Genomic DNA, 12,518 nt, shown 5'->3' with positions numbered 1-12,518 from the left:
CCTGTCGAAATTGACATTTGCGCGATTCTGGAGGTACTCTTGAACGATTTCAACAGGATATGACTTAGAAATCTAATTCACATCTATAAGATATCTTACTCTACGAGTATCTAGCGGAAAAGTAACATAGCCCGAATTGCGCTGCAAAAGAGAACTAGTTGATATCTAACCTATAACGTATCTAGAATGGATCTAGTACGTGTCGTCTCTTGTGAATATCTTGAAGTTCGAAAACAGCAGGGTGTCACGGGAGAACTAGACCCTGGTGATTTATCTTAGATCCATTATTTGCAATGTCACTCGTAGGACAATAAACGGGACACCGGCTTACTGTTACATGAGAATAAATGTGACATTCCACGGAAAAAGGTACCTTATGGCGGCCGGCGCTTACGCCGCATAGAGCCGCAATAATATTGGAGCGGCGTTAAGAATAGCGTCCAACCTCCATAAGGTACCTTTACCCGTGGGACGTCACAAATGTTACTCATTTGTCATTGCTTATAGCATAGTATAGCAATGACGGCCCGCAAAAAAATTTCGAAAAGAAGGTAGAGAAAGTTGAAAATTAGGCTAGCCGGCTGTAATCGAGTTTTATAGACGCATATATGCTTATGCAGCAAGATGAATAAGTTGCAGGAATTTAGTAGTATTTAATACATTAGGTATAGTGTATAAAGTAAAACACATTAAGTAAATATTAAAAACTCAAAACTATTACCTACAAATAACACCTACAATATGATTTTCGTATAAAGGCGAACTTCTGCCTTTAAGGGATCTCTTCCGGAATGTATTCAAATAAACGGTCTAACTGGTTATTCTGTTAATATATATGACCCCTTCTATCTATAAAATAATATACCATATTATTTAAATATGAATATTATTAGGTATCTATTATTATATTACCTAACTATACATATAGGTACATACAAAGAAATGTACCTATGAGAATTACCAAGGAATAAATTTTTGAGCCATTATTCCTAATTTATCTAATTTGTAATGTAATGTAATTATAATGTATTGCAACTCTGACTTGATCGGCTAATGTATATTGTTTGTTAATAAAGACCCAACTACAATATCATGATGGACCTACAATCATTGATTACAAAGAATTACGATATATACTTACAATAATAAATGAGTTGAACACTTGAAAGTTTTCAAAATAACGTGTACTTAACGACAGTTTCAAAATGTTACATCCTGACTGCTGCCCGAATCCAGCTTGTATACACTCGTGTAGCTTTTTGCGGTCACATCGGAGTAGAATGTGCGCGCGCGGCAAGTAATGCACTACAACTGGCGAGCAACAGGCATGCTTCCAAACAATAATCTTCAACACGATCAGGCCACTCGACTTTAGCCGTTAACGACCTAACTTAAGGTCCTTGTCGCCTGATAATGGATGCATCGCACACCCGTCTGATAAAGCTCCACTCAATTGACTGCTAAGACAATTAACACATGACTCTGTACAATGAGAAGCTTGTTAAGTTGTAATTTATTGCCGGAATATAAGGTCTGGCTTATCAAAATTCTATGTAGATTATAAGTATGTAGTATCTACTTAGGATCTAATAATTGATTGAGCGAGAATGAAGCGCAAGTTTCCATTTGAGCCAAAGTGTTTTCATACATAAAATTATGTCTGGCTGTTCTCTACATATCTCATTTGTTAACCATATCTCGTGATAAATATTTTGTAAGAAGCTTCGATAATTATATGGATATTTTTATTGATTGACTTTTAGGAACTTTTCAAAATGACTGCGCCATTTTATTGAAGGTTCTTGAGGTCTGTTTTGTAGACCTCACAAAGCTTCACAAATGTTATTAAAATTAACGTCTTTATTATACTATAAATAAGTGACTTAATAACATGACAATTGCTACAAAAAGCCTGACCTGCTTAATTGTTTCAATTTTCAATAGAGCAGACATATATAGTACCTACCTACATTATAGAGCTTATTAGAAAGATAACAAATTGTAGTGCTGTCACTCACACTTTAAAGATTTAAGTAATCATACTATATAATTACATTCATTTTACAAAATTTAAATACCTAACTACTATTTTATACAAGCGATCGATATCGCTTTAACTAAAGCATTCCTTAAATACTTTATCTGTAGAGAGTAGATACTTAAACGTGTACCTACTTACAACCAAGTTGCTAAGTGTTAAGTATTCTAACTCTCTGCAGACTAGGTAAGTACAAATACTTATAGTTTGTACGGTATAACAAACTGTGCAATATTCGTTGCCAGAAGGCATCAGTAGATAAGTACCCAATAAGTTCAGTTAGTCTGAACTAGCCCTTTCGAGACGTTGTAATCCAACTCGCAATACTCGAGATTAGATTAATTTTGATTTGAATGCAATCCGTTTCTATTCATGTCTCATCTTCAATAGTAGCGTTCTTCAATCTGGATATCCAGATATTCCAGATATTATCCAGACTTGATCCAGACCGTACCTAATAATGTCTTTCATATTTTTAACCGACTTCTAAAAGATTTTTAGTTTAGTTGTTATTTTTTTTCTAACTTAAATAGATTGTCTCCTAGATGGTGGGACAATACCTGTTAGATTTATATTGACACTTAGGTAGTGGCGATAAAAAAAAACAATAACATTAATATTTTTGACGCCAATGACGGATATATCCACACCGCAGGTCCAACGACTGATTACTCCGTCACAGACCACAGAGCAACATAGACCTACGTGCATAAAGTTCAATTTCAGTTTTGACACATCGGTGACGTGGCGTCCGAGTGACAGCTTTTGTGTTTGACACGGCGTCGTGTTATTTGTCTTAAATGAGGTCGATTAGAAACGACAGTTTTGTCTAATGGTCCTACCTGTGTGGACGGGTGTGGCAGGCAGCGGTCTCTTGTCGGGCGGGGCTCGCCGCACCGCCGCCGCTGACGCCGGCAGCGGGATGGACGTCTGCAGCACCGACACCTGTCTGTAACAAGCAAGTGAAATTATATAAAACACTTGGATTACAATGAGGACCAGGGGACCGATTGTTGAATTTCGACCACTCGATTTCGTGCATTTCGTTAAATAATATCTCCAATACTAAGCACTTAAATTCTACTAATAGAATTGAAACCGAGTGGTTAATACCACTAGATTCCAAATTTCGATCACTCGTATTTCAAAAATTAGCATTTCCCCGTTTTCCAACGACTTTCGAAAGTGACGAAAAGTGACGAAATCGAGCGATCGAAATTCAAAAATTGGTTGGAAACATTGTAACTTGTTCGAAGTACAATTAGTTAGTTTTAAATAATTTAAGATAAATTCAAGTACCCATATAATTGATAATTTTAGCTTTGATTTCAGTCATGATAGCAAAAGTTCCGCTACTCCCCACGAGATGGCGCTGACTCAGGCGCATATGCGCGCTGTCTTTCTTGCTGCTGTCAGTTATAGTCGTTATATGCTTATATGTAAATATTTTTATCCATTTGCGTATAAGGCGAATACCTAGTGTTACCGAATGCTCACTTATGATATGATATATGATATGACAGCAACAATTGGGGTCTTTGATTTCAATAATCATCTTAAAGTTTATAAATCTCCAGTTATGCAATATTATGCATGAATACCAACCTATAGTTATTTTTTGTCAACGATTTATTGGGCTCTCCTAAACTTTTCGCTTATAATATCCTAATGATATGACCTCACACACAAAACAATTTTATTAAAAGGCAGAAAATGATAAAGTAAAATAAATAAATAGGTATCGATTTAAAGCTATACAGGGTGACATTTGAGTCGTGATCAGTACCTAATATGTTTTTCTAACTCCATAAACAACTAGCAATCATTTGTCCCAGTTAGATATAAAATTTTCTTAATTTTTCATTTGAAATATCTTACAAAGCTGTTTAAACACCACATTGCCACTTGTAAAAGTAAAATAAATGACAAAAAAAGTCTGATTTTAGTAAGAGTAGGGGCATTAAATTGCTCGTTGTTTATGGAGTTACAAAAACATATTACTGATCACGACTCAAATATCAGCCTGTATTTAATCGAGGATCAATTCCTTTAACCATAGCTAGATTCAGCTGTTAGACGCATCATGTTCTGTTTCCTATTTCTAAATTAATCACTTAGCCAGGACTTACTCCGGCACGTCTGCCACTTATTGCTAACTCATTGGCAAGTTTAAATGTAAGTACGAAATTAGTCAAGACCTGGAGCTCAATTCCATAAATGAAATAGGTACTTTACTTCCATTAGTGAGAAATGAGAATTCCTCCGCGTTATAAAAGGGAGCAAGAATAACGTTGTAAGAACACTAGGTATAATTACGAGTACATTATACCTATGATGTTCCCTGTGGAATATGATAGTGCATAATATGTATTAAGTATGAAGGTATAAACATATTTCTGGAATGTTGGTCTTCAGACTTTTATGTTATACCGGGTGTGGCCTGTAATACGAGCAAAAAACTAAACTGTAGGCTGTACTCCTCATACTGACCAACATTTGTTCAGCAACTTTTAATTAAAAATAACTTGTTTTGATTTGATTTTTAGTACACTTTAAAGTTTATTCTAAGACGCAATGTATTGCGAATTTTGTTATGTTTAAGGCGTGACAAGCAACGTCAATCACAATGATATGGCGTGGCGATGGCGTCCATTGAAGATAGATACAATTTATTTTGTATGAAAAATAGGGAGTCTAAATAGTTCATAATTTTTAAAAGTGTTTGAACAAAAGTGTCACCGTTTGAGGAGTACAATCTATGTTTTAATTATTTGCTCATGTTCAGGCCACACCCGGTATGATTTCTAGCTTCTGGCATTATTAATCAAAGTGACAGCGGTCTGATTGGCACTACTCAATATAAAACATACAATCATTGCCGTTAATATGTAGACATTTTTAGGCCCATTGAAATAAGGTGATATATTGATGTGATATAGGAGGCAAACAAGCAGACGAATCCCCTGATGGTATGCAATTACTGTCGCTCATGGTCACTCGCAATACCTGAGGGGTTTACGGTGGGAGATATTACCTATTGATCTTATTTGACGTTCTTATGTCACCTTATGTTATGACTAAAGTAGTGGTAATGGTAATATGACTAGACCTGCACGCAGCCAATATATTTCATAAGCTTCAGTGGTGACACTACTTATGTAATAATGATAGGTAAGTAGGTACCTAATCGGCGCTATCGATTTCCCAAAGCGCGTTATAGTTATATAGGTAGGTATAAGTATAGTGTTATTACTATTACACAATCTGGGTTACTTACATAATTTAACGACTAAATATAACGATAGCGATAGAAATACTTAAATTTAAAATTAACAAGGAAGACTTATAGTTATTATCTAAGTGCTAAAAGGCGTAAATTTACAGAGGCGGGCCACCTGAATGGAGAATGAATCGGACATATAAACTATATAAAGCCCTTTCGATGAAGAGGGATATAAATATTATATTGAACTAATTGTAGTCCTCCCTGCTAAGAATCAATAATTCCTATAAACGATTATAAAAATTGAACCGAACACGACATGACTTCTATTATTTATTGCTTGTGTGCCTTATAGTGACCCGTCCTTTGTATTTAATTGGTAATTAAGTAGGCAACTACGTATCTAGACTATAACGTAACGTATATTGTCGTATTGCCGCCTAAGAAATTCACTTAAAAGATTTATTTCAGTCGATAAGCTTTTATTATACCTTACTATAAAGGGCCAACAAAACCAATGTTAGAACGGTTATTTATGCTTACATATATGTCAGTACTTAGCCTGGACAAAATGTCAAATTCTTCGATAACATTTGATATGACGATGCTATGAGTGGATGTTCAGGATTTTCCTATTAATAAATAAGTAGGTAAGGCAATAAGGCGGAGCCCTCACATCACAGCCCACTGCGCGGCGCTCGCTCGCGCGGACGCGAGCCATCACGTGTAGATAACTCCACAGGAGCCCGTATTATAGCCTATAGGGTGTAGGACTAAGATCGGATCGAGTCAAGACCGACAGTTGTAAATAATGATCATTTTTAGTTTAATTGCTTGCAGCATGGTTGCTGACGTTATCTAGATTAACCCCAAATGCTACTCATTCGTGTAAAAACGCGACAGGGCAAGTTTTAAATAATGTATACGTAATTAAAGAAAATTATTCGTTTAACTCTTTAAATTCCCCAAATAAAATTGATTTAATTTACTTAACATATTCATTTTTAAACGACTCCGTGGTTTGTGTAATAATGTTAAAATAATGACATCATGCTTTAATACTCTAAACCAATATTCGTAATACGAGACATCGTTACACAAGCGAATTAATAAAATAAACTCAAATTGATTATGATTACTATTTAGGTGTCCGTGCCTTCGCTTGAACCACATTATGAGATAACACCCTTGTAACTCAGCCCTAATCAAGCGAATTCATCAACTAGTAGCGCCATCTATCGCGCCACTCAAGTACTAATGTCGCCCGGTTGCCAGCGCTCGGCTGCTTTCTCTTCAGTACGCTTTTGTAACTCAGCCGAGCAACACGTTTACAAAGCAAGTTTAAAAAGATCGAGAAATTTAAATCGAAAAAAAAAATATTTTGAAAATTTCCGCTCGGTGCCCATGGCCCAGCGACGAGACGCAGTGACCTTCCTACAGGCACCGTCATAAAAAGTACACGGGTACTTACGCCTCATGGCCTTGTCCTGTGGGATAACAAGCGTCGTCCCATGAGACGACATGGCGTCGTCCCGTGAGACGACAAGCGTCGTCTCGTGTCTCGTGAGACGACAAGGCGTCGTCCCGTGAGACGACAAGGCGTCGTCCCGCGAGATGACATGGCGTCGTCCCGCGAGACGACATGCGTCGTTCCGTGAGACGACATGGCGTCGTCCCGTGATCGTCCTGACAGACGACATGGCAGCGTCTTGTAAGACAACGAGCATAGTCTCGTTAAAAGACCTTGTGACATTCCGCTCAGTGCCCATGGACCAGCGATGAGAATAAGTGAGCTCCTATAGCCATCATCATTGAACAGAATACGGGTATAAATGGCACATGGCGTCGTCCCGTTGGACGACAAGCGTCGTTGCGTGAGACGACATAGCGTAGTCCCGTGAGATGACATGACATCGTCCTGTGGGACATCAAGCGTCGTCCTGTAAACAATAAGGCGTCATCCTGTGATACGACAGGCATCGCGATGAATTACGTCATCATGTGAGAAGACATTGCGCCATCTTGTGGTATCGTCCCGTAAGAGGATATTGCGTCCCAAGGGACTACATTGCGTTGTTCCATAAGACTACATTTTTTCGTATCGTGAGACATTAATGCGTCGTCCTATGAGACGATATCGCATCGTCCTCTGAAATGACATTGAAATGACGTTATCTTGTTAAACAAAAACCGTTGTCTCATCAGTCTCATGGCCTACCACTAACACGGTAGTGGACGACTTATTGGTCGCTTTATCGATCGATGTCTGCACGGCCGGACTCGCATTTAAAATCTGCATGGTCATGAACCAATGTGCGACCCAGTTAGTAGACGTCATCATCATTGTAGCCGACCAAATGGTGTGTGACGTGTGACCTTTTAGAACGACGAGCAGCAGAATTCTATTGGCGGGTTTGGCGCGAAATTGATAACGAAATGTAGTTACAGTAATTGTTTCAACCTGCCGGGAAAAAAGGACGGTTTCCGTCTTGGTCGTGTACAAATGTTGGTCTTGGTCGATAACTGCCATCTCAATTGCCGTGAGATACCAAACAAACCAAAAATATACATTCTGAGGATCCTAAACTGAATGACTAACTGGCCATGGAAAATAGCAGTTAAGAAACTGTGAAAAGCTCTTCCCTTTTCACAGTACAAAGTGAAAAACCGTGTGTTATACTTTGCCCAACTAGATCCTATACCAAAAAGAGAGAGGGGGAGGCAAGAAAAATTGACGTTAGCTTTAAAGAAGGAAAGAAGACTAAAACTCTCTCTTCTAAATAGGAATACCAATACACGTATAATGCCAATTCATTAACGGCTCTGTCATAGGCTAACAAAAGATATCTCTTTATTGCGGCTCTAAACCTGAAAATAAATAAAGAGTTAATGATATATATGAGTGTATAATCATCGCACTAAATCCCTCTCTTAAATGATGAATGACTATGAGACTTAATAGTGTCTTTGGGAATACTGAAGCATCTCTAAATATTGACCATTAGATAAAAAAAAAAAAATTGCGACCTGTCACAGATAAATCTTTTACTTAGGTTAAATCGTCTACTATGTAGCTGTGAAACTGAGACCACTGAACTAAGAGTAATATCTAGAAAACACAGGGGCAGGATCGCATTCCGTCCAAGAGACCGAACTGACAAAGGCATTTTTAATGCTGTAAGCAACAAGCTCCACTTCGGAAGAGTATCTAAGCAGCGGGTTGTCAATCAACCTGCGCCGTCGGTATAACAATCATGTATCATAAATAAAACGTTGACCGTAAACGTTACATAGTTCAATTTCAAAGGAAATGAACTCCTACTGGTGATATAACTATCGGAAACAGACGGCATTTGTAGGACATTTACATAATGTCTAAAAGGACCCTATATAGTACAATATTAATTTAGTACGGCAATCCGCATAGTTACCCATGATTGTTCAATAGGAGGTGAAACATCGGCTTCTTTAGTGGTAATTGTTATGCCTATGTAGACGATGAAGCGCCCCTTCAAATTACTTATGTAAATAAATAAAGAATTTATGAAAAGATTTTTTCGTAAGTTTAGTTAGAGTGGAGTTACTGATTCTGTTTCGAAAAATCGCGTATTGAATTAGAGGTGAAGCCGACTAAGGGACTAAACTGTCGAACCAACAGCCACGGTCCACGGCTTTACCTACATCTAAACAATGATTGTTTAATTTTTCCAAATAGATAAATTAAAATGAAGTCACTTCAGAAACTTTGAAACCAAGTGGACTGCGGTGCAAGCCAATATACATACAAATGTACAACGTACGTAAACGTACATACTATCCGTAATATGTAGAAAATATTTGCAGGCAGTCACCGATACCAGATACCGGATTCTGAAAGAACACGGACCAGAAATATCCTTCTTTCGATTTCCAGATGAGAGGCTTCCTTGGCAGATAACTCCACATAATAAGACAGACACACAGACAGACAAGTACTCACATGATTTTATAAAGAATAACAACATACGGTGGTTCAGGCAAAATGCAAGATCTAAGCGAAATGTGATCCTGGTAGTGAATCATGACTACAAATATGTTCGCCGGTTAAATAGAGCCTGCAATTTACTCTAAAAATCAACACTAGTTCTGCTGACATTGCAGCATTGCCAGATCTAAGTACTACAAGCTTAGCTGAAAGGTAGTAGTCCAGGGACTCCAGGGTTTACAGCATACCTACTGTTGTAACAAGTCTCGTAGGGCATGTAATTGGAAACATCATCGTCAATGCAATCAATTAGAGTTCCAGGTGTAGTACCCTACAAAATTATCGTATCTTGGTTATAGGGCAGATGTGCTGCTAATAGAATTACAGTATTAGTTGTGAAGACAACTACAATTCATATATTCATGATAATATGCTTACATCATTGAATATAAGATATCTGTAGACATATATCAGTGTTACGTCAGGCGTAGCTCACTCCGCGATTTTGTCGCGTCGCTCCAAGTACATGCGGTCCACACCAATTTTGGTGTCTAGCACTAGTAGTTGCCGCGCACCGCTATGTAACGGACACCTGCTCGCGTTTGCGCCACCTTGCGGTCATAATCTGTCGTAATAGACGCGTTTTGTTAGAGAGTGAACCTTCTGTACCTACAGTACATACTATTATTTATTCTATGATTACGTCAAGGTAGTGACATAAATATAATATGTCGCAGAAAGGCCAAGATCATCAAATAATTGTTTATTTGTGGGCATCATGATGCCTAATTAACCCTAGGGTTCCCTCGCGACAATAGAAACAGTCTAAAATCAATTGATACACAAATTAATTGCACGAAAGCCAATAAACAACATACAACGTCCTTGTATTGCTAAATTTCTAACCAAAGTACCTAAAAATTATTAATAATAATAATTCAGCCTATATACGTCCCACTACGGGGCACAGGCCTCTTCTCACTCGCGAGAGGGCTTGGGCTAGGGTCCCCATGCTGGCCTAATGCGGATTGGGGCTTCAAAGTACAAATTAATATTTGGTAATGAATGCGTCTACACATGTTAAGGTTTGACAGGAATTGTGCCACAGCATCGCCCGCGCGCGCCGGTGCTGGCGCTGCACTTGAGATTAGATGATATCATGAGACACCCGTGGCTTGTGCAACTACAATGCTATAATGCCAAGAACTTATTGGATCTCACCATATACAAATAATAATAATGTTTTAATTTGTCTGGGTGTTACGAAAGTTTCGCAATTGGTTTGTAAAGGTTGCACTACAATTTAAAGTGGATAGGTCCACCTCCTCTTTTCTTAGAAAGTCAAAGAGTCTTCCACCATCAGTCAAGAGGTTTTTACACTCTTATAGAATATTGTATGTATACAAAAGCATTAAAAACTCACAAATCGTGCTAAGTCTAACAATAAAGCACCGTACAATCCATTACCAGCGCGCGAACCATAAAATCTTCAGTTTGGGAATGAGCTTGCCACCAGAAAGAGTTAACATTAAACAACCTACAATTACAAGCCTTTGTTATAATTAGCCTAAAAATTATAGGTGAAGGCATTGGAATTATTCAAACATTAAAAAATCTTCTAAAATATCCTACTTGGTAGACGGATCTTCAGTCTACGCACAATATCATGGAGAGATGTCATCCACAACAACTGGAGTTGTCAGCATCACTTTAAATTCATAATCATCGCCTTCATACGATTGTCACCTGCGTGTCAGTGATTTTGTTCATTCGTTAAATACATTCGCTTGCATGACTGACAAGCATATAATATAAAAGCTTGGTTGACCCGGCACCAGCTTAATTGGCATGTTTCCAGTTATCTGTGATTCATAATTGACACTTGAAATAGGTAGGAGGACTAGGAGGCCTACCTTTTCATATAAGAATTAATATCTATTCATGAATTATTATTAAGGTGGTTCGCTTTTCATACAAAATTCAATCAAAGCTCATTAAGTAACTACACACTATTAGTACACAAATATTTCCGCATTTATCTTCTTTCGAATATTCGTTTGCGCGAAATTAACAGGAAAACAATGTTTCATACAGAAATCATGCAAAAATCATAGTTAAATTTTCATCAATTTTACGTATGTGTGTGTCACAAATGCCGTCTACAGATACATTTGCGACGTTGCCATACCATTTCCGACGTTGCCGGGCTGACCACGACTCGAATTTGGAGTGCCGTCATGTTTAGTGCAGTTTTGTTGACACTGATATTTGACAGGTAGTTAATTGACCTAAGCGAGAAGTTCGTCAGCTTAGCTAAGAACTATCATGGCGTGTTATGCAAACAGTCGCTTTTTTGCTTGCAAACGGAAGATTCCCGGTTCGATCCCCAGTCATTGTATGCTGGAACATAACTTTTTGTATTTTTGTTACACCTAAATTTCGTATTGTTTTTTTATTTTTAATTATTTTTTCTTATTATCATACATCGATTATTAAGTATGGGCTACACGTATTCTTTTATTTTTACAAAGATAATTAGAAATTATACTCTACCTAATCTCTCTGATTTTTACAATCAGGACATCCTCACTGCAATAAAAACCGGGCAAGTGCGAGTCGGACTCGCGCACGAAGGGTTCCGTGCCATAATGCAAAAAAAAAACAAACAAAAAAAAGCAAAAAAAAAACGGTCACCCATCCAAGTACTGACCACTCCCGACGTTGCTTAACCTTGGTCAAAAATCACGTTTGTTGTATGGGAGCCCCATTCAAATCTTTATTTTATTCTGATTTTAGTATTTGTTGTTATAGCGGCAACAAAAATACATCATCTGTGAAAATTTCAACTGTCTAGCTATTACGGTTCGTGAGATACAGCCTGGTGACAGACGGACGGACGGACGGACGGACGGACGGACGGACGGACGGACAGCGAAGTCTTAGTAATAGGGTCCCGTTTTACCCTTTGGGTACGGAACCCTAAAAAGAAGTGTATAAAATTTCCTGTGGTTAAAAATAATGGATTTTGTCTATGAATGAAAAACACAATTATTACTATAGTTTGTTTTTTTTAGCATTAAAAATAAGGTAAACAATCTTGACGTGTCTTTTAATTGAAAAACACATTTTAAAAAATAAGTTACGGCAAATATGTAACAATTTTAAATCTAATACGATCATTTATATTCTTCTGCTTTCATAAGTAATCGTTTTTGATTTTTAAAAAACCGGGCAAGTGCGAGTCGGACTTGCGCACGAAGGGTTCCGTACCATAATGCAAAAAAAAAACAAAA

At 37.6% G+C, this 12,518-nt stretch overlaps 1 protein-coding gene across 1 annotated transcript in view; it reads right to left on the bottom strand.

Moving 5' to 3' along the window:
- Nucleotides 1–12,518, bottom strand: part of LOC134678543 (protein sickie) — a 199,335-nt gene that overhangs the window by 82,144 nt on the left and 104,673 nt on the right. The window contains exon 4 of the mRNA XM_063537127.1: nucleotides 2,881–2,987. Within this exon, the coding sequence (XP_063393197.1) occupies nucleotides 2,881–2,987 (107 nt within the window). The remainder of the gene's footprint in view (nucleotides 1–2,880; nucleotides 2,988–12,518) is intronic.

Source organism: Cydia fagiglandana, chromosome Z, assembly GCF_963556715.1.
Source record: "Cydia fagiglandana chromosome Z, ilCydFagi1.1, whole genome shotgun sequence".
In the NCBI taxonomy this organism is placed as follows: domain Eukaryota; kingdom Metazoa; phylum Arthropoda; class Insecta; order Lepidoptera; family Tortricidae; genus Cydia; species Cydia fagiglandana.
Note: the sequence above shows the minus strand (reverse complement) of the source record. Positions and strands in the feature narration are given on the sequence as shown.